The 23,403-nt window shown below is 41.3% G+C and overlaps 1 protein-coding gene across 1 annotated transcript; it reads left to right on the top strand.

The window, feature by feature from the left end:
• The first annotated feature begins 4,810 nt into the window (after positions 1–4,810).
• Positions 4,811–22,482, top strand: LOC137870612 (uncharacterized). Its single transcript, XM_068708013.1, is given in 5 exon segments — positions 4,811–4,940; positions 14,743–14,804; positions 15,153–15,263; positions 16,592–16,766; positions 22,073–22,482. Coding segments are annotated over 5 exon segments (888 nt in total).
• Positions 22,483–23,403: the final 921 nt, after the last annotated feature.

The raw sequence follows: 23,403 nt of genomic DNA, 5'->3' as shown, positions 1-23,403 counted from the left end.
AGGATGCTTCTGCCCGTGCCTGTCCGCTCCCTAACATCAGCTGCCAGTTGTAATTGGCCATGACTGAAGAAGCATGTCGTGTTTGGCAGCCGGCTTGCATCTCTACGTCACCCATCCACTTTGCTCTATAAAACACAGGCGTCGCTTTTGGTTCTGAAGTTGCATGTTAAGTAGAGGCTTACATGCAAAAACTGCGTCGAAATAGTTCTGACTTTGATAGACGGTGAGGTCGCGCAGGTTTGTGCGACCTCTTCCCAGATCCCATTTCCTCCACATCATTCATCCTGCGCTAACACACTGTTTATGCAGCTGATAACCATACGCCTGAGAATACATCATACCGGCCGGGGCTAAACTGAGTTTAAACGGGTATTGAAATAAACATTATTTCAGCCATCAATTCCTTTTTGAAGGGTTAACCCATCATTCTGCTTGCGAGGAAAAGTTAATTATATCCTTTGGGAAGTGTGGAGGAAAGGATTGATGATGTACTGCTCTGTGTTGGGTAAAGAGTTATGGGAAAATAATCAGGTGCAGCCGGTCAGAGTCACATAGTAGGATGAGAAGCGAGGGCCTGGCAGGGAAGCAGAGTTGAGTCGGGTAAAGACGGAAGGTATAACTCACTCACGGTGGATGTAGGAAAAAAAATCTGTTGCTTGAAAGTAACTGTGCTCTCAAGAATTCAAAGCTGCCCGAGGCGAGGTTTTGATGTAATTATCTGCTCATTATGTCAGCGTGAATGATGAAGAGCAGCCTATCCCCCATTTGAGACGCAGTTTGTTCTGTTGAATTCTTCTGTCGGTACGGTCACGGTTAGAAAGCCCTCACCTACAGTGAATCAAACCAATGTACGCATGAAGTGAATCAATCGAAACTAAGAACGGTTTGGATTGAGTTCGAAAGTTCACTAAACAACTCGATCTCAACTCAAGGTGCATGTACTGGATTATCGCCGAGCTTTCAATCATATCACGCTATCTTCACGCGGATTGAGATTTCTCACTTGTCGTGGAAATGTTCACACATCCAGAAGTCGTAAATAAGAAGTGGACGTAGCCACTGTGACGTGCCCATTGGTTTGTGGACAACGGACGGCTGTTGTAAAGCCTTGAGGTTGGCATTTGGTTTTTGGCTGTCACCATCTTTGTCTTTTACTGTCCCCCTCTTGGCTTTTTGCAACCAGAAGTGACGCAAGAAGGTGGAGCTTAGTACAACCGAATGCTGAATAAGACATTTTCAGGTGACCAAAATGTTACAATTACAACTTTCATGAACCAAAAACACAACTCTAAGACTGGACAACGACGTGGTAGCAACCTGTCAATCACAAGGTAGCCCCGTCCTAAAGCACACCCTGCTTTATGGCCTATTTGACTCTAAATGGACCATAATTTATTAAATGAGCATCATGATGTATTGAAGAAGACTTGAAACTAGAGATTGAGACCATAAACTCATATTTACAATGTTTACTGAGGGAACAATATAAAAGACAAATAGTAGAAGTGCGGCAGAAGTAGGGGGTAGGAAGTGGGGAAGGGGCCATTGGCCACCCCTTGGCGCCTCGTGTCCAATTTGCAGCACGTAGGTGTGATCTATAAACGTTGAGCTTGGTATCAATATTCTTTCCGTTTGAATATCAAAATATTGTGGGCCTTCAGACCTATCTCCTCTTGCATCCATTTGAGGCTTGCAGTCATTTAGGGCTGCAAAGTCACCTAGTAGACCTTGGACTCTTGTTCAGAATTGAGTGGACTGTTTTTAAGTCAAACAGCATTTAAAGTGTGACAGCAGCACCGCTCTGCGTCTGAGCAGGTGGCCGGTGTTTTCTTTTGTGGCTGGGCTGAACGGACTCTGTGTGGGTTTGGTCAGGCTGAGAATGGGACTCCCTGCTGGGGGCCGCGGCCTCTGCTGGTGCAGCCCAGACATATATTTTCTTGGAGAGCAGAGGTCAGGTAGAGACTCCAGCCATGTGTAGGGCGTCAGCAGCCTGGCCTTGATCAGCCGGGACTGTGGCTGACTGCTTCTGTCTGCTACTTGGTCCGAGTTCAGTTCAAAGTATACCACAGTGTTTCCTTTCAAGTGATCAATGGTTTCCATATATTTCACTCCAGTTTAACAATTCAACTACAGAATCTGACTCGAGTGACACAAAGACTATTATCTCTGATTTGCCAAAGTCTTAAATCTGCGTTTCCACCTGCGACAGTTTCAAGTCTCCATGGTTGAATGAATGGAAACCAATGACTTCACTACCACTATTGTATAAGAATGGGACAACTGAAAATCTATGGGATTCCAAATAAAAGTGAAGGGCCGTAGCGCCATATCAGTTGGATACAAAGAGCAGAAATGAATTGTGTTATCCATCACAAACATACAGTGTGGCATGATGTTTCCTGTGGTGGGTGACCTATTTCAAGCTAGTTTCAAGCCTCAGCAAGTTGATTGTCCCACTGAAGGGAAACATCCCAAAAAAACTAAATTACCGCAGCAAAGAAGGGTCAGTCAGCATGTGGGATTTAGTTAAATACTACTAAACATGGACTAACACTGTCATGGCCAGTTAATGGTTTAATAGGGGAGTAAGATTTATTTGGTCTACATTACATTTGCTTTCTAATACACTTCTTACCCTGCAAGCATGTGCAAAATGTACAGTATTACTTACACATGTACCTGCAAACATCTTGACCAATAAAAGTCATTCTACTTCTCACCATAACTCTGATTGTCATCACGATTATGATTGAGTGTGTTTCCATGCTAGTGTCTTAGTGTTGAGGAGTTAAAGACCTGAATAATGTTGTGAAATAAACAGGTCTCTCTATGTTTCATGCCAACATCTCATATTCAGAATATGATCCCAACCAGGATAAGAAATAAAAAGCAGTCCCGTCACATCCTCCTCCACATGGCCAACATTATAAATACAAAAAAGGTCACGTAAAAGTGACGTGGTTGAAAAAGAAGTTTCAACTTGTTGAAAAGACGAAGAGGACGGTGACCCTGTTGCTCTGGATGTGTTGTGAAGGTAATTCCACCATGGCGGAAGTTCAAAAGTTAAGAGGTCTCCGGTTTGTTTTGGGTATTTATTTATTTTTCCCCCTCCTTTGTTCCTAAGTTTTTACAAGTATCTTTGGCTCACCCAGCAGTGGCAGCTGGTCCTTCCTGCGGAGCAGACGCACCTCACTGAGCAGGTTAGTCATGAATAAATGTGTGCTCGGAGAGGTGCGTTCCAGGTCACTTCCCGGTGCCCCTCTGAGCTGCTGTCTCCCGCCCCGCTGCCCCTGCCAGGCCTCTCCACCACTATCCCCCTTCACCCAACCTCCCCCCCACCCACCCATTAGACAGCCTTTCAAGCTGAGAGGACACCCTGGCCGGCGGAGGGTGGCGGGTTCGTGGGCTCCAGCAGCGATCGAGCAGCCCATAGAAGGAGCTGTGGCCTTCAGAGGGGGTTTTTAATCTTGTGTTCTTGGCTTGGGGGGCTGCTGGAGATGCTTTTGTGGAAGAGAGAGGGATGGAGGGGTGGAGGGGTGCTCCTGACTGCAGAGCCACAATCAGGAGAGGGGGGTTTAAAAGGCTGGACGGGAGTTTTACTTGAGTCCCAGCCAATCTTGATAAGTCACAAAGGATTGAGAGTTGCACACCAGTGCTCAGAAATGTGTTCCTGAAACCGCTATGCTCTTTTAGTGTGCTGTCTGGGCAAACTGTTTGTCAGAGATAGTTTAGTCTGTGTATATATATATATATATATATATATATATATATATATATATATATATACGTATATATATATATATATATATATATATACATATATACGTATATATATATATATATACGTATATATATATATATATATACGTATATATATATATATATATATATACGTATATATATATACGTATATATATATGTATATATATATATACATATATATATGTATATATATATATACGTATATATATATATATACACATATATATATATATGTATTTGCACACTAACCAGATACAAGTCAGCATAGTCAAAGTCAGACATTTTTGGGGACATAAACATAAGATGTATTATTTTTTGAGTGGAGGGCACCTTCGACAATTTGCTTAATTTCTCTACATCAAAATTATGTAAAACACAATATATTACTTACACATCTCTCTATGCATGTGGAATATTGATTATTTTATTATTTTTTACTTACAACTATTTAAATTTGACAATTAAATCAAATAAATGAGCTGACAGTCATATAAAATCAACATTATTAGGTAGCACTGCAACACAGGAGTGCTGGTTGCACTGCACAGTAGAATCTTGGAAATCAAATAGTCTAAAGAATGCTCACATTATGCTATGGATGCACTGCTATCATGCTGGAGTCTAAAAAGTCATAGGAGTGGCTCATAAGTTCATTCTCTCTATCATCACATGTCCTTTCACTGCTGTGGATTGTTTCCTATGTTGTGGCATTGAGTTGATTTTAATGCCACAGTAAAGCGAATGTGTGATGGAGGAGGAGGCAACATGACACCCCGCGATTTCTAAACACACACACACACACACACACACACACACACACACGCGCGCGCGCACACACACGCACACACACATCTGGACGTGAAGCTTCAGTCGGCCCACACCTGTCCCGCAGCAGGACGCACAGCACGGTACGACACGGCACGGCACGGCAGCTCCTCTCTCTGACAGACAGCGGTAGTCAGCTCCGTCCCGCGGGATTCAGACTCTGCTGTCACTCTCATGACATGCCTCCAGCCGTGAGGAGCACCGCGGTCGGGACTGCGCCACCATGCCCCGGGATGTAACCGAGGAACCGACGCAGATCTCCGCGGACGACATCCGAGTGCGCGTGGATTATTACGGCGGCTGGCTTTTCACGCTCACGTCCATGATCGGGAGGACGACCACACTCGGCAAAGGTAAGACCGTTGATGGCTGTCTGACACTGAACTGAGTTCAGTCTCAAAAGTTTCTAAAGCCCATCGACCCCGATGTAAGACACGACCCTTTCCTTTGAAAGGCAAGTGTGTGACTTATGATATTGGGCTTTATGATTTAAATTGACTCAACTTTAACAGCTTTCATTGTTATTATAACGGCTGTACATAATAATGGAGGAGATTGTAAACATGTTCATTTGCTGCAGCCTGCTTTCCACACGCCTTTACTTCTATCAGGCCGTCACAGGGGGATACATTTCATTTGAAACCTAATCTTTATTAAAGCACGTGCATGAGGTATCAATGTGTGGGGTGATTTGGTGGAATGGACTGGGGGGAAAAAACAATCAAAGTAAACATAAAATCACAGTTTAAAAGGATATATGTGCAAAAAAATATTTTTTTTGGAAGGTACAGAAATGAGAAAGGGGAAGGCAAAGCGTGCAAGTGATATTTTGTCATTTCTCTCTCTAACATTCCTGATTGGGTAGAGTTGGTTTATGTGATTGATTGAGTATTGATGCATTGGTGAGATTAGCACGTTTGCTTTTTTTTTTAAATATTCAATTATGTTGCTTACTCGTTGGTTGTATATGTTCACCATTATCTATTGGTTATTTCATTTTCATTTTTGTAAATGTAAGAAATGCAGTTTATTCAATTCAATGCATATAGAGAGAATACTCACATACATTTGATAGGAGAATATTTAAACTGATAGATTTCCAAGATACTGCTTATAACAGAAAAGTATGAATACAAAAAAACGAAACAATAAAAACACAATATACAATGAATGGTGAGATATTTTTATAACTGGGAAATCCTCGCTTCACTTCTCTCTATTTGGGTTTGCTACAAATTTGAAGAAAAAAATAAATAAATAAAGGACAGAGTCTCCTAACTAGATTCAAAACATCATCTCATGGGATTCAATGACGATTTTTGTTACTTCAGGGAAGATCATTTTATTTTGAAAGGTCATAATATATGGCATATGTGGACATTGAAGTCTAGTTTTAGTAACAATGTGGCAGCAACTGAGCAGCTTCGTCCGTTTCTCGTTACATACGTCCTTCCATTTTGCGAGAGAATAGATAACAGGTCTGCCTCGTGTTGAGATAGCGGATTCTGATGAGATGGAAGTGGAGAGTGAGTTTGGGACATTACATACGATGATTTGTTGGACCGAGCTCAGAGGCGACTTGCTTCCTTGTCCAAGTGTCTATTTTAGGTGCATGGCTGTGATGTGTCGAGGCAATATTTAACAGCTCTCTGTGTTGTTCGCAGAATCAGAGTCTCTTAGCCAAGAATATTACACGGGGGAGGAATTTCACTTCAGATGCTTTCACTTGATAAGCTTTTATTTGGACAAGATGACAGAGGTTACAAAAGGGACAAGTGGACTGGTGTTACAAGTGCTACATGTTACTTTAATATCAATGCACGATTAATTAATTGCAATTTTTTTATTTTTTTAAACACTGATTCTAAGACAATGTGCAATGTGAGAAGGCTTGTATGGAATAATATCTATTTTATTACGCAGACTTTATATGAGCACCCAACTCTAGGAGCTTCTGTCTTTTAGTTCATTGTTTTGGTTTTATATACAGCAAATATATGTCACGGTTTAGTCATTAGCATTAGAATTCAAGCCCCTTTTGGCCGCCGCTTTCAGCAGACTAACAGTGATAATTCCACTCTGCATCATCTGTCCAACACCAAACAGCAGCTTAGAGACTATCGGGTGAGCATAGTGGAATACTGCGTAGCTAAAATACACAAAGAGGGAGAAGAGAGTTTCAAGGTCAGGATTCGGTGGGATCCCAGAATGCATTTTAGTCAATGCGTTCCGCCACTTTTTCTCTCCACACATACTGTTTACCTGCATTAAACCAAAGCCTGCTCCAACATAATTGGTCAATACTATGAGGACTACAAACAGGAACCAGGGCGTTTCCGATGCCAAAATGTCCCGTTTATTGATTCTGCGAATGAACGCAGAATCTGTCTATAGAGATAAGCAGTAACGTACAATGCCAACACTTTTGCTTGTGGCTGGGTTAAGAAAAGGTTGCTGTCAGTCCAAAGCAGGCAGAGCTAAAACATGTGGTTGATGGTTTACAGAGTCAAAGGCAGATGGGGAAATCACTTTCGAGATGATAGGTAAAGGTAGGAGTAAGATCAAAAGGATTAATGGAAAATGTGGTATTGATTAGAAAACAGCAAAACTAACAGCAGCCTCTCACTGCTGTGAGACCGCTGCTGATCATCTTGACCAGGGTCTGAATTGTCTACCATAGTAATGTTTTTCAACTCATTTAAATACTGTTCAAACATTTAAGGCCATTTGTCAAAGTATAACATTTAGAACCGGGCCATTGGGTGTTTTCATGGGAGAGACACTACGAGGAAGTGACAACAATTTAGGTTCACCTGGTGAAGTTCTCCAGAACAGCGTCTCTGGATCATGTAGTTTAAGAGTACATCTGGGCAGTGATGGCGAGGTGGTATCAGCAAGAGTTATGGGCTGCAAGCAGCTACTGGAAGAATAGCAGTGGCCTGCATTATTGGAAAAATATGCTAATGATCAGCAAAGTTTGGCAGGCATAGAAACGCTTCCACCCGTCAGAGCTGCTGTCGGCCCGTTAACACAGCTTACACCTATCAGACAGTGATCATTTATGCATCTGACTGCTTTGAAAGTGAGACCTAGAACAGACAGAAGTGAATCCTTTGGCCTTTATCATTTAAAAGGAAATAATGATTTTTTTTTTTATGGGAGAAGAAATTATGTCCGCTAGTCATTGTGGGTTTTAGTGGTTTACCAAGTTTGTTCAGTATTTTCTGGTTGTATGGAGATTCGCTGCGGCTGGTTGGTCTTCTGTGTTCTCTATGACGATTTAGGATATAAAACATGTTGATGAAGTCAGCTGATGGTCAGTCAGTGGTGTAAGTTCTGTGTTTGTGTGACCCATCCTTTCCAGCTCTTGCTCTGTGAAAAATATGTTGTCGGACAAAAAACAAGATTGCGACGGCCAAAAATGCAAAACCCGAGGCTTCAAAAGCGTAGTCCACAAACTAATGGATGACGGCACTACGTCCACTTCTTATATATAAGCTATGGTTGTAAGATAGTTAACGACAAATGTAAATTTGCACCATAGATAGTCTTTTTAATCTGATAACTATGCTGGTTTCAGGTCACATGATCTTCTTAAAAATGTGTTTGAGGCGCTTGACTTAGTTATTACTTAGTTATTACTATAGCCAGCAATAGCAACAAGAAGTTAGGAGACAAGCCTGCCGTCACCTCTCTGGTCTCATTGGGGTTCGGTCGTTCATGTTCAGTAGTCTGAAAGATTTCGATCGACCTCTGTACTCAAGATGTTGTTTTTGCTTCCTTGCAGGTAGGTAATATTCATATTTTGTAACCCAGAGAGACCTCAATGAAATATCTAATACGTGACTATGCTGTCATTCGGTGGGAAGAGTGTGCGCCATTTTCTGATCCCCTGGCTGTAAAATGTTATTTTGAATAATTCTAAATATTGTAGAGATTAAACAAACCTAAAAAAATGTAGGGAAGATGCCTATCCACAGCTTACCATGAGTAGAGTAATTTATCTGTAAGCTAACATTCTGTATTGGTCTGTTGTTGGAGCTCCACTGTATCAGCTGTGTAGTATTTCAGCTCTAGGCAATGCAAGGCAAGGCAAGTATATTTGTATAGCACATTTCAACAACAAGGTAATTTAAAGTGCTTCACATAAAACCATTAAAAGCATCAAAACATAAGGCAAAAGAAAAGGAAATTTAAAAACAATTAAGAACATTCATTGAAACATTAAAAACAATCATTAAAACACTAAAAAGCAGTGTAATAAATAAAATACAGTAGTACAATGCAGAAATGCAGGAAATTGATTAATGTCCTTGAATCTGGTTCAATTAAAGGCAGCAGCAAACAGAAAAGTCTTCAATTTAGATTTAAAGGAGCTGAGGGTCTCAGCAGACCTGCAGCTTTCTGGGACTTTGTTCCAGATATGTGGAGCAGAAAAAACTGAACGCTGCTTCTCCATGTTTAGTTCTGACTCTGGGAACAGAAAGTAGACCGGTCCCAGACGACATAAGGGGTCGGATGGTTCACAAGGTAGCAGCAGAGATGTATGTTGGCCCTAAACCATTCAGTGCTTTATAAACCAACAGCAGGATTTTAAAGTCAATTCTTTGTTGGACAGGAAGCCAGTGCAAAGACCTCAGAACTGGAGTGATGTGATCTACTTTCTTGGTCTTAGTGAGGACTCGAGCTGCAGCGTTCTGAATCAGCTGCAGCTTTCTGGTTGACTTTCTACAGAGACCTGTGAACACACCGTTACAGTAGTCCAGTCTACTGAAGATAAATGCATGGACAAGTTTTTCCAAATCCTGTTGAGACATAAGTGCTCTAATCCTTGATATATTCTTCAGGTGATAGTAGGCTGATTTTGTAATTGTATTTATGTGGCTTGATATTCAGGTTGAAGTCTGAATCCATAACTACACCTAGATTTCTGGTTGGTTTGTGGTTTTTAACATCAGTGATTGAAGCTGACTTTCAATCGTTCGCATTCCTTTTGTGACGTTGCCCTTGAAGTTTCAAGTGTTTCCTCAATTGCCATATTCAGATCAGCATTTCCCATTGATCAACACTTTGATTCATGACGAGGTATTAATAAAACACATTCTTTTTAATTTACTGTGGATATTCATAGAAAAATCAGTTTTTGGTTATCTCTCGACCCGACAATCATCTCTTGAGAAATACCTAAATCTGATGTGCAGATTGTATTAAAATATAATGAGGCTCTGCAGATGATCTATAAATATTCCTCTCATTACGCTGACCTTTCTTCAAATGTCATATCATAATGCAACGATCGTGCTTCCAAGTTCCAACTACTGGTAAAGCTTAATGTTTGTTTTATCTAGCACTTTATTATTCAGTACTGCCTCATCTTTCTACTTTTCATTAGATGTGTTCAAAAGAGTGTTTCTGTGGATTCAATGAATGTGTAAAATCATTTTGCTGTAAAGTCAATAACAGAAATGCCCTCAGGTTGTTGCAGGAGAGTTACAGACTGAATTTTCCCTCAGGATGACAGTTGTGTGGTTTGGTTCATGATCCCTCATCAGAGTGCAGGAACAGGACTAGCATGGCCTCAAGCATCAAACTCCAGCATTTTTGTCTGAATGCTTCACATTTTCTTTCTCACTGAGATGTATACAGTGGACATATTTGTAAGGGAAAAATGAAGTGTGTGTAATAGATGAGGTCTGGCGTGACTTCTTCATTCATTTGCTTTTAGTCTAGTTCTAGAGTTGACTGCTCCGACTGTATATGTGTGTGTGTGTGTGTGTGTGTGTGTGTGTGTGGTTGCTGCTGTCAGAGCGGTGTTACTAAGAGATGCAATCATGTACAAACAGTCCTGTGTGATGCCAGGATGGTTTTAAGGTCTCTAATTACATGTTCTGTAAAAGAGAAGTTTAATCCTAGATGTAAGTTATGTTTCGACCTGTACATGGATACATTTTTTTTGGAGAACATGATCAAGTACCAGTCCCTGGTGGAAAATATCAATGATTTAGGATAAATATAGAAAGGGCATCAGCTGCACGAGGTAGGGCGACGACACACAGAAAGTACCCTAGAAGGTATGTTTTCTCCACTGGAAGGACATCCTAAAGGGCATTTCATCCTGTTTTCTGCACTGAAAGGGCATCCTTGAGGGATCTTCATCACGTTTTCTGCACTGGAAGGGCATCCTTGAGGGATCTTCATCACGTTTTCTGCACTGGAAGGGCATCCTACAGGGCACTTCCTCACATTTTCTCCACTTGAAAGGCATCTTAGAGGGAACTCTATCACGTTTTCTCCACTGGGTTCTCCCAATCTTAAATAAGGAGACAGGATTTGCTTACTTACTTACACTTACTTCATGCAACACATTATTTTTGTGGGGTACAATGAACTTTTCATTGTCAAGAGGCCACAAGTAGGACTGTTAAACAATTTAATAACTGTTGTCATTGCCATAGATTACACAATAGGCATCTACTACAGGAGATAAAAAAGTCAGTGTAAGTTACACTTTTCTCATCTGTATCTTCAGTCTGGTCTATTCTAAACTGTTGTAGCAGGCTATCATTTACACACACACACACACACACACACACAGTCAGTCAGTGTTGTGTAATCTGATCCAGATCTCCTCCTGTACCGTACTCAACATCCAATCCTACTTAAATCGACAGAAGCAGAGCTACTTTAAGGAACAGGAAGTTGTAAAAAAAAACAAGATTAAAAGCACAACATAACAAACTTTAACAACTTCACTTTTGCTGTCTTTTTTTTGCTCTTTTTACATCTTGGGGGACATTTTAGTGATTTATGTCTTTGTTTCTGCATTATCCACTTACTCTACGGAAACTTCTCATGGTTGTAATTTCTTTTTATTATAGGGAGTGAACTTAAAAGCATCTGTTATTTTATCATGCTATAAAATGCACTATAAGCTTTATATAAAATATTTCAGATTTGACCCCAGATCCTTTCAAGGACGTTGTGTGCTTTGCTCATTTTTATTAGACCTGTTCATTACTGTTGAATAAACTTTTGATCAAGGGAATCCTCACCCAGTTAAAACTAGTCTCATATTTCCTTTAATACAAGAGCTGCATGCAGTTAAGTCATCATGGCCATCTGCCTCCTGCTCTGCCTTCAGCAGTCACTCCTGGAGCTGGTCTAGAATCTGTGGACTAGAATCCCACATCTAACTATAAAACAAGGAATCTCTTCTTCACTTTCTTACGCTTCACTTCCCTGGAGTAAACGTGTAATAAGGGGTTCTCGCAATCGGACTCCGAAAGGACACTCTCTCTTGGGTGAAAGTCATGTGTTTGTTTGACCAACCTGCACCACGCGGACTTCTACCTTTATACTATGTCAGTTTCTCTCCTTCAAATAATGATGCAGATGGGTTTACATTGGAGTTTTTCTGAAAGCCTGGTGCATCTCATGCAGACGCTAAGGGCTGCCTCTGTGCGTCGGTATCAAACTCCCAGGGTCACTGACCAAACATCTGTACCCGGCGCGTTGGGAGTGACAAGGAGTTGACCTGCTATATGCTCCAATGGACACGCCAACGCCACATACTGGTCTTATCATAAAGCAAGGACTCTCTGTGTTTGTCTTTGTGTGTCAGCCATACGTCTCGACAACGCTACAAGCAGCACTTGTGGGAGCCAAGCAATCGGGCCGCTCTGCCATGGAATTGCACTAGTTTTATCAAAACAGACAACTGGAAGGTCTTCGTCTTCACCCGTATGTCACCAGTTTTTCTGTGGATTTTGAACGAGTTGAATTTCTGTTATTGAAACATAAAACGTATCACTTCCTGTGTGGCAGAGGATTTTTTTCAAGGGAGAAGACCTTCTGACCGCCAAGTGTACCAAACATAGGAAACACTTTGATTAACTTAACTGCTAGGGTTGCCAACTTTCTCACTTCCAAATATATACCAAAGGCGGCATGCCAGGGCGGTGTGGTATGGTCTGTGGATTTAAAGTCTATGTTCATACTCATTTAGAAAGGCTAAATGTCACCCTGAGGGAAAATTCAGTCTTGAACTTTCCTGCGACAATAATTATTTAAGCCTTTGTGAATAACCATCAAAATAAATGATCAAATAAATCCCAATTTGGACCTTTTTCAATGGATATGTCTTGCTGCTGTAGACTGATTCAAGCAGTCCGTGTTTTTCCAAAGTCCTTATATGACAAGATGTAGATCTTTAAAACCAGTGACTCATCTACTGAAGGCTAGCTTGCAGGTGTTATGAGCTCTGTGAGCTGGGCAATTAGCTTTCTGAGTGTGATTGTTGCCACTTCTCGATAACTGGTAGACAGAGTGCTGTTTTCCAAAGGTGACGGTGGCATTATCTGCTGAATATGCTGTGATGTGCCTAGTTCCCAGTTCATGCTTTAGCAGACAGTTCAACGGAGCTTGATATATCTTCATCAAAGTCAGCACTCCATCGGACAGATTTATCTCTTTCGCACACTGGAAACATTTTTCTATTAACCCTCGTTTGAGTCAGGGACAGAGCATCCAAAGAATCCTGCACAGTCTTTGGTCCTAAAACTTTCTGCAATCATCTCAGCTTTCGTTCTTCCCAAGTGCATCTTCTTTACAAAACAAGGTAGTTCGTGCTGTTGTAGTATTTGCTGCAATTTTGTCATTTTCCGCAGCAGATGTCACGAAGACTGCCCCGATATTGCATGCACCTTTTAGCTGCCGTTGCATTCTTGTGCATTTCTGTGGAGGTGTGCTGAGTAAGATCATTGTCATGCATTAAGAGCATTTGTTCTTCTTTCTTCAAGTCACCGCCGACGGGTTTAACCCACGTCTTTTTTGCTTCTCATCGTTTGCTGTGGCTCCACGTATTTGGACATGACTGTTGTTGTTTCAGATCTAGGATCTGTAAGATTGCTGTCTGCTGATCAAAGTAGATGAGATCCACTCTCACTTCATCTTGGTCACATTCACACCTGTACTTAGAGCTGTCCACTTGTGATCGGATCACCCAAGACGCATGTTAATGCCAGATCTGAACAGGGCCGAAAGCGCTGACTTTGGACCTCATTTGAATAACTCTAGTTCGCACATTCAAGTCCCGTAACCCCCCAGTCTCTCCAGCGGAGCTGATAAGCGACCAATGGCAGAAGGGCGTGGTAGTATTCTGCAACTTAATGCAGAACTGAAGACACAACTTGTCTCGATAACAAATGGTTAATCTTCTGATTCGTCAACAGGCCTTGGCATGTATTTGACACTATAAGGTAAGGGAATGGACATTCCATTTGGAGTGTTGGAGTTTTTCCTGTGGGGCCTTACAATTCTGAGGATGTTTAGGTTTACAACTGTGATGCCTTGCAAGACTTTGTGCAAGGAGGTTATCATCATGAACCAGTTCAAATGGGCTTGAGAGCGAGTCATGACGAAGCTCAAAGAAACAAAAGTGCCGTCCAATCGCAAACAAAATATCGCACAGTGTTACACATTAGCATTACCTGTACTTGTAAATGACGTTGCAGAACTGCAGAGCAGTCAGTGAAGTCTACTACGAGTGCAGCCAGCGACACAGGACAGGACAGGACAAAAAACTGGACTTCACCAAGAGAAAAAGACTGTAGGTGAGACTGGTGGCCGAGACCAAAACAGGTCAGAGTCAAAACACTCACGAGACCAAGACAAGTTTGAGAAAATAGTCTCTGACTCGAGTCTTGGCTCTGTATGTGAATTTACTGATCTGAATGTGAAATTTTAGACAGTGATTGTGGGAGTTTTTCATAGATAAGGTGCAAAGAGAACATTAGGTTTTCACGATAGCATTGCCTTCCCTTTCTTAATCACATGGGTTATGACAAAACATTCCCTTTAAATTACAATTTATGTCTTTATAAACACCATTCACACACAATGCTGTGGAAGTGAAGTGTGTCATCCCGTCTGGGTGAAAACTGAATTGCCCATGGCATGAGCATGAATCATCAGTGGAACTCTTTCAATTAATGGAGATTTAACGAAAAACCAATGTACCTTGTTATTACAGTGAAGAAAAGCCGGTATTCCTCCTTGTGGAATCTTTCAACGAGGCATGTAAAAAGAACAGTTATTAAGCTATTGAATGAAGACTGTTTTCCTTTATTGTCTTTATTATAATTTTTTCTATTTCAGATGGAAAAACCTGGTGGAGGCACGAAGCGTCGACTCCCCAGCATCACCTGAAGAACTGGAAGGTGAGCACTGCTCCCAATATCTTCAGGGTGTGTTTCGCTGTCAGCTGGCCAGAGATGTAGTGGTCAGTAAAGAGACTAATGCCGACAAACATCCTGAATGAGAGAATGTATGAGAATTAGAAAGAAAAGGAGGCCAGTAGGATTCGGCCGGCAGACTGTTAGCATATACGTTTCACCGTCGGGCCAGTTTCCACTACGATGCCCATTTGATCTGGGCCTGGAGTTCCTGCCAGACACTGCAGAGAGACTCATTTCATAAGTGATGTTAAAATATTAACCTTACCTGCACAATGGGAAGGTGTCACGTGTCAATTAAGTAAGTAAAGAGGTGCAGGTGTTGGGCTGCAGGTATCTCACAGGGCCGTGGAGACGGTGCCCCTGTAGGCTAAAAGACACAGACACAATTTCCATGTCAAAGAGCCGATGGAACAGGACGGATCAGCTTTCAGTCCCCACAATGTATGGAACACTGTATATTACTTGGTTAAATGCAAATAGTAAAGCAAAATCCTATCAGTGAATCAATTGCCATTGAATTTGGTTTAGACATTAGGGGATGAATACAAAAGACTTTTGTGATTTTTCCTCTAGCTGGTTAAAGAGTCCTGCTGTCTAGTGAAATATCTCCTGATCTACTAAATGCACTGGCACATTCATGGCATCCAGCAGAGTTTTTGACTGCTAGTAGCACTGTGCAGCAATGTTTTTTTACTCGTTTTGTTAGCATCTCATGCACTCGAGGCTCATTTCACAATGAATGCCGTCTTCTCACTTTTTCTGCGCTTGAGTCCGTATGTCTTAACGGTGGACTGGCAAAATCCTCAGTATGCTTTTTGCAGTGGTGGAAAGCAACTGAGTACATTTGCTCATGTAGTGTACTCAAAGGTGCTCGATCAAAAATTCAGAGCATATCTACTACCTCCACGTGGCTCTCAACCTGTTATACCCAACTACAATTGAGAGGGAAATATTGTACTTTTTACTCTACTGCATTTATTAAAGCTTAAATTCATATGCAGATTCAGATTATTTATTAGAAATATATTATTAAGAAATGATACTGACTAAACTAGCCAGCAGTTTATAACAGATGTCTTAACCATTATCATTATCAATTTGTATCTTATCTTATCCTAATTTTGCATGCTCTGTAACTATGACTTCTTAAAATGCAAGAAAAATAAAATAAATAAATAAAAGACCACGAAAGCCACAGAAACAGTCCTAATCTGATAACTCAGCTGTAGATAACCGTGTGCGGGCTAGTTTATTGGGCTGAATGGACTGAACTGGAACTGTTTGATGGAGTGCTATTTGAGTAGTGAAGCGTATGTACTTAAGTGCATTAGAATGTTAACACCGCCTAGCTTGACAGTGACATGGAATCTTTCGACTGAACTGAACAAAGAGATTCGACTCGGCAAAGTGATTTGTGAAGCCCACCTCTACGATATAAAGTGGGTCAAATTATCCCAACCTTTACCTGCTGCAACATTAAAGTGCATCAATGAATTCAATCCAATAATAAATTATATATTTTTCTGAAATGGGCCGTCCTCCACAGTGAGTACTTTTGCTTTTGTTTATTTGGGTGCTATTACTTTTGTACCTTTGAATGAAAGACTTTTACTCTGTGCTATTGCTATCTTTTCTTCCACCTCAAAGGAAAGTCAAAGAGGGCTCGGTAAACACTTAGAATGCGCCATGCGGTGGAGATCCCACTTTCGGTGTCTGTGACGATGCCTGCTGATCAAAAGTAACTATGTGCTCCTCAATATCATCATCAGGTGATGCTGTGGGTGGTGGCGTCATTGCTGACACTAGTGGAAGACGTGTTTTCTGAGGAGGACAATATAGAGGCTCAGGCAGACCTCCGGCGTGTCCTCAGGCAGCCCTCCTTGTCTCCTGCGGAGGATCTGGAACAGGACAACAGGGTCCACACACCCTGGCCTAAAGCCCTCGGCAAGTATTTCATTTTTTTTAAATTTCATCAGCAAGGTCTCAGCACTATTGATCTATTTATTCTAGTTGTTTTACTTAAATGAATGCTTAAACTTGAATCTACTGTCATCAATAACACATTATCATCTGGTATTTCAGTCATGGATTGGTCAGTTCTGCATATACATGGCAAAAGACAGGTGATGGAGGGGAAATGTCCCATCATTGTATATTATTCAAAATGGAAAGAACCAAACTCTAGCTGGGCTTTTATTGTGAAATCAACCATCCTTGCCCTGCGGTCACTCACCTAGATTTTCTGTTCAAAATATTTGAGGTTGTATGCCTAGTTGGTTAGTCAGTACAATGAATATAGAAATATCTCAAATAATACTATAACCAATAATATTTAATGCAATTTTGGCTAATATTGAATTAGCATAGATATCTTAAATATCACCTCTCATATTGAAGACAAAAAGCCACACAAGGTAAACTCTAAAACCGATGACTGGTGACTTGTTTTTTTGGCCAAGGTTAATGTGAGTCTCTTGGGAATTCATTAAGAGTCACTGCAGTGTCATCACACGACTTCTTCATCCACCAATCGGTCAGCTCGGCTTTGGCACAGTACAGGAAATTCAACGTTTCATAAATTGATCTAAAAGTCAAAGGCCGACCGCTTTGTCCATTAACTTGTTCTCCAAAATAAATGTCAACATAGTTTGGACGTATTTTCGCATATCGCACGAAATCCATCTTGACAGGCTTCAAGTAATGCGTTTGTGTCTGGTAAGCGAGACTGTTCATTCTAAACAACACTGGCAGCTATTGAAGAAGTAAGCGTAGATGCTGCAATAGCATCAGTACTATAAGAGCTGGAGATTAATTCTTCATTGAAAGAAGAGCAAAGAACATACCTGAAGGCTTTTCCCTCTTCTCCTGACTGGCTTCCTAAAGAGTTTGATTGACAGAAGTTTCATCAAATCACCTGCCAATTTAGTTTTTTTAAAGTGCTTGCCCTTCTCCAAACATTTTCCAATGACAGATTCTCAGATGGTTCCGTGCAAACAAATCTGTGGTCATGGTTAAAAGAAACCAAGGCTGACTGTTGGTATAGGGCACAGGAATCTAAAGGCGCTCCTGCATGTCAAAAGTTGCACGCTTTGTTGACCTCTTCACCCCAATTCCCATTCCACCCGGGAAGTTGTGCGGCTCTTTAACACGTTAGTTCTGCCTTTGCTCCTGACAGACATCATTATTACAGCAGCAAGACCTAAACAAGTGGGTTTGTTTCGAACAAATGACTCATGCTGTGCATGTCTTTATTTCTACAATTAGCATAGAATTTAAGACATATAAACCACCCCGACCAACAATAAGAAAAATAAATATCGAGTATGTTGGGATTTTATAAGACATGGCCCGTGGGAACACATCAAATTTTGTCTTGTACTTCTGCATAGGGGCCATGTCACATTGGTTGCCTGCAGGCATACACTCATAGGTATTTATAACCTTTGGCAGGGCACTCTTCATTTCCATCCTTCATTTGAACATTACCCGTTTTTTGTGTGTGCAGTTAAGACGGTGAAAATAAAGCTTCATAAATCTGAGACGGGGGCCATAAAATAGCAGCGTGTCACTCCTGGATGAACGGCCTCTGGAAACTTGCCTGGTAGTTTTCATCACTGAGTATGGCCTTGGTCGACTGAGCGAGGGCCCCATGTGTAACCGGGTGAAAATAATCAATCCCGTGTGCAGGTTTCTGTCACGCATCATAGTTCTGTTCTTCACAGCTAGAAGAAAAATGGGATGAATGATTGAATGTCTGTTTATTCTACCAATCAGTTTAGTAAGTAGCTAAACCACAACTCAGTCTCTTTTATGATAATACCTTTGTAATAATACGTATCATAAATTTATAAAACTGAAGGAAAAACAAGGTTCACAGTAAGGCCCCCCCCCCCCCGACACTCCACTGTTGACTGAATAATTATTCAAGGGGCGACTGTGGCTCAGTGGTAGAGCAGTGTCGTCCTTCAATCACAATCTCGGCAGTTCGCTCCCCGGCTCCGCTATTCCATGTCGATGCATTGGGCAAGACACTTAACCCCAAATTGCTCCCGTAGCTTGGTAGCCACTGCAATCAGTATATGAATGGGGGTGAACGGTTGAATGATGTAGAGTGCAAGCGCTTTGAGTTGTCGGAAGACTAGAAAAACGTTATACAAATACAGACCATTTACAATTATTGAATCAGTTTAAAGGGACAATTCGCCCCAAAATCAAAGTTTCCTCTTTGTGCTATTTATCAATTAAGATATTTTTGGTGTGACTTGCCAAGTGTTGTAGATATCGGCCGTAGAGATTTCCCAATATAATGGGACCCAAAAAAAACACTTAACAGTAATGTCTCTTTCCAGAAATCATGACCCAGTTATTCAGGATAGTCCACAGACCTTGTTGGGTACAGTTTCATGTAAAAACTGTTTTTTCTCTCTGGCAAATTACGCCTGCCACCCGCAGAAGGAAGCATTGGCTGGTGCTAGTGACAGCAATTACAGGTTATTGAGGAGGATAGCTTTTCTTTTACTCCAGCATCTAATGGGACATGTCTTCTCCCCCAAAGCCTATGTGAACTGAAAGCATAGAGGCACAAAAAAGGTTACTGTAGAGTGATTGTAGTGTTTGAAGCAGTTACTGCATGTGACAATCACCGCTGACACTGACTTTATTCTTGTGGTGTTTTGTGGAAAATATGACCCTGACACACCAGAGCGTCACACTAAGATTGTCTGGTGACTTGCGCTCTCGCTAAAAAAAACAATAACGTTTAGCACAGTTGGATGTGATCGCCCTGAACATTGCCCAATTTTAATGTAACATTGGAATAGCTGTATAATTACATGAAATAATGCAAACCCATATGGCGTGTTTTGACATGGCTGAATATGTACCGTGGGGGGGGGGAGAAGTGCTGTGCTCTTCGCCTGGGGAACATGCATTTTTCCGTTTTTCTTTTTTCTTTTTTTTCTCGTGATTACAAGTTTTTTTTTTCGTAAACATCGAGGCATGAGCTGACAAGCAGCTATGCTGCTGTAAATGAGCCTTCTACGGTGGTAATAACCCTCCCCTAAGGACAATACTGCATGGAGGCATTGAAGGGAAAAGTGCAGGGGCAAAGCCATCCTCGGTTCAGGAAGTATAGAAGTCTGTCAAACACCTGGAGCAAGTCTGCCCAGCTGAGCGGCTGACGTTGTTTGAAACGTTCCTGGCAACAGAGAAAGCAACTTCGGTTGGAGCTCAGCCAGCAGCTCCACTCCCTTACTGGTAATGACCCCGCGCAGTGACAGTACATTTTGCACCACTCAGCCGACAACCGGAGGAATTTCCCTCCCAGTTTCAGCAGTCCGTGTCTGCTTTTAATTTGATCACGCACGCTCTCCTCTACTCATAAAACTCCATTCTAATCCGATGCATAAACTACAGTGTGAGAAGTTGTTCACCTTTCCGTCTCTAAAGGCCAGAGCAGACACTCACTAAGTGCCATATCTTAACACCAGGAGTCCTCCTGAATGGTGCTAAAAGCTCCTAGCAAAGGTTTCCTCTGAAGAGCTATAGACACAAAGCTGCATAAAGCAACTTGTGCAGAGCTGATGAGAACTCCTGAGCTAAGAGAAAGGCTGGGTGTTACCCTGTTACTACGGATGACATTGTGTTTGTGAATTAGTTTCCACACTGTCTGTACAGTGATTGGTTGACTTGGGCCAGTGAATGTGAAATACAATATTCATCAATATATATAGTGTGAAAAACAAACTAAAAGGAATTTAATCAATTTAAATTTGAAATTAGATTAAATAATAATAATAATTTAACATCACGTAGTAAATTTAACTATATTTAAGTTAAATCAAAATTTTAAATTCAAATAAAATTCTATTGGTATTGATTTTTTTTTTAGCAAATCAAATGTAATCATTACATTTAAGAATTCAATTCAAAATATCTAAATAAATGTATTCAATTCACATTTATTCACATTATAAATCCAAAAAAAATTACACATTAAATTATAACCTAACCCTAAATTAGATAAAAACAATGTATATCTGAAGAGAGTATTTTAGCTTTGAGGAATAGTTTTCAAAGACATCTGAGGTAATTCAAGTTCATCAACACTGTAGTCACTGATACTGTGACGAGTAGACAGTAGTCATAGTAATCACAGCAGTAGTAGAAGTAGTAGTAGCAGTCATAGACCGAGTGTGTGCAGGTCTTCACACAGAAGTCCTCTGGACCTCTAACGTTTTTCAGACTAAACTGCTTTGAGAATGATGACCTTTCCAAAACCTCATTTTGAATTTCTCCTAACTCAGCCAATTAGAAACTGCTTTTTTTTTTAACTACATTCACTGATTCCAAACACTGCAGTCAGTGTATGTGATGACTAACGACTCAGCTTCTTCCTCTCTGTCTTACTCTGATGCTGCTTTCCTTCATGTGGTCGGATGAGGGAGATTAACCCAGCAGAGTACAGTTGACATGCCAAATATGTTTACATACATCAGGAATTTGTGAGCTGAGTAGAGGTCGAACCCGAGCTCTTTAACATATGGCTAAGTAAATAAAAGTGATACAAGATGTCTTTGTGAACCTGTTAGCCTGTGCTTGAATGCATGTTCCCACAAATAAATCAGTTAGCAATAATAAGTTACTTTCAATTACAGCTGCATGTTATATAGTGTTGTTCCAACTTCAATTTGGTGAGACTAGAGATTTTGCTGGGATTTAGATTATCATCATAATATTGTGATATACTAGCACAGTTAAATGAAAGGTTGTGTAGCTTACAATATATTTTCACCAAAGTTCAGTTTTTTAAAAAGAGTGACTTTGTCATTATCATCCAGCCCTATATGGGGAAATGCAGCAACAATCTCTTCAATGTCTCTCATATTTTCTCTCAATTTTCTGTTAAGGGATAAAATAAGTTTAGGTAATTATCAGTATAGGTAAGGCTTCCTATACACTATATATTGGAAGGTGTTGTATCGTGTGCAAATATTCTGGCACATGCCCAGTAATCGGAGAGATACCCCCCAAAAAAACTGACCTCATGTTTCACTATGGAGGTGTAACCAAAGAAGCAACCAATAGTTATCACAATTTTTTGGACACTCAAATTAAAACTGCCTACCACTCCACAACTGATCACCTTTAGCTGTACACTTAAAGCTAGGGTTGGTCATCTTCCATAGGAGTTTTGGGAACCAAATAATTGACAACCCAGGTGTCCCGTCTGTGTTTTCTTTTGCTTGCAGAGGAGTGGTCACTGATGCAGGAAGAGGAAATCCAGCAGAGCAGATGGCGGCGCTCCCATCGCGACCCAAACTCGTCCAGAACGTCACGGAGGAATCGCAAGAAGACCAAGAGCAGTCGCGACTGCCACCTGGAGAGGAAGCAGATGCGGGTGCGGGATCTCGGTCTCGGCTACGACTCGGACGAAATAGTCCTCTTTAAGTACTGCGTTGGGACATGCCACGACTCCCGCAAGAACTACGACCTGGCCCTGAAGGCTCTAATGGACAACGGGAGCATCTCCGGCAAGAATGTCAGCGGTCACCCCTGCTGTCGGCCCACCCGTTACGAGACTGTGTCCTTCATGGACACCCAGACTACCTGGCAGACAATTAAGTGGCTCTCCGCGGCCAACTGCAGCTGTGTGGGCTGAGTGCAAAGAAGAGTGTCCGTCTGCACACAGAAAAGGTCATGTGTGAAAAGAGCAGGATGCCGCGAGGCCTGGGTGACTAAACCCTAGTTCATGTGGTCTGAGACGAGAGGATTGGACCAGGATCCTCAGCACAGTGGCCATGGCTTTCACTCCGCTAACAGCTTGGATGTTGGAGTTGTGATACCTTCAGACAGAACGACGCTGGCTATGTTTGCCAGCAGCCCGGGGCAGTGGAAGGTTTGTTTCAATGCTACCAGCAATAAGCACGGAGGAGGAGACTATCAGTACTGTTCCAGTCCATAATGGACTTTATTTCGTGTCCTTCATTCAGCCTATTGAGGGCTTACAGCAGCCATGTTGGAGGTCTTCAGTTCTTTGGCAAAAGAGGCTCTGAGTAGCTGATCACATTTCTCAGCGAGCAGCTTGACGGTCTTTGCCGGAGGTCAATGGGCCTTTGGTTAATTGATAACTCCTGTGTTCTGTTTGACTGGCAGCTGTCGATTTCACCATAAATCAGTTTTTCTGTTTGTCAGAAAGTCATGGCACCGTATGAGCTATCTAGCTAATTTGTTAGCTGGTCCTCTAGAAGAAGCTAGCAAGAGGCTAACTGCATGCAGACAGTTGTGGCTGAAACATACTCCAGCAGGTATGAAGGGTAACTTTTTTCTTAATTTGCATTCACAAATGATTTTTGTTAATTAACAAGTGTGCCAATTAATTAACAGATTAGAAACGTTTTAACCGTTATCCTGCAAACTTTAAATGATGTCAAAGTTAACAAAACCTTAAGCATTAAATCCCAAACCACAAACTGGCAAGATTAAAGCCAAGCTGCCCATTCACATTGATTATGACCAAACAGCTTTTAGCTTTCACAACATTATCCTTTATATGTGCAGAATTCAATCAACAAAAACTTAG

This window comes from Cebidichthys violaceus, unplaced genomic scaffold (genome assembly GCF_023349555.1).
Source record: "Cebidichthys violaceus isolate CVI_PGR_0920_01 unplaced genomic scaffold, fCebVio1.0.p SCAF_13, whole genome shotgun sequence".
Taxonomy (NCBI): Eukaryota; Metazoa; Chordata; class Actinopteri; order Perciformes; family Stichaeidae; genus Cebidichthys; species Cebidichthys violaceus.
The sequence above is the reverse complement of the archived record's forward strand: the minus strand, read 5'-3'. Positions and strand labels throughout refer to the sequence as shown.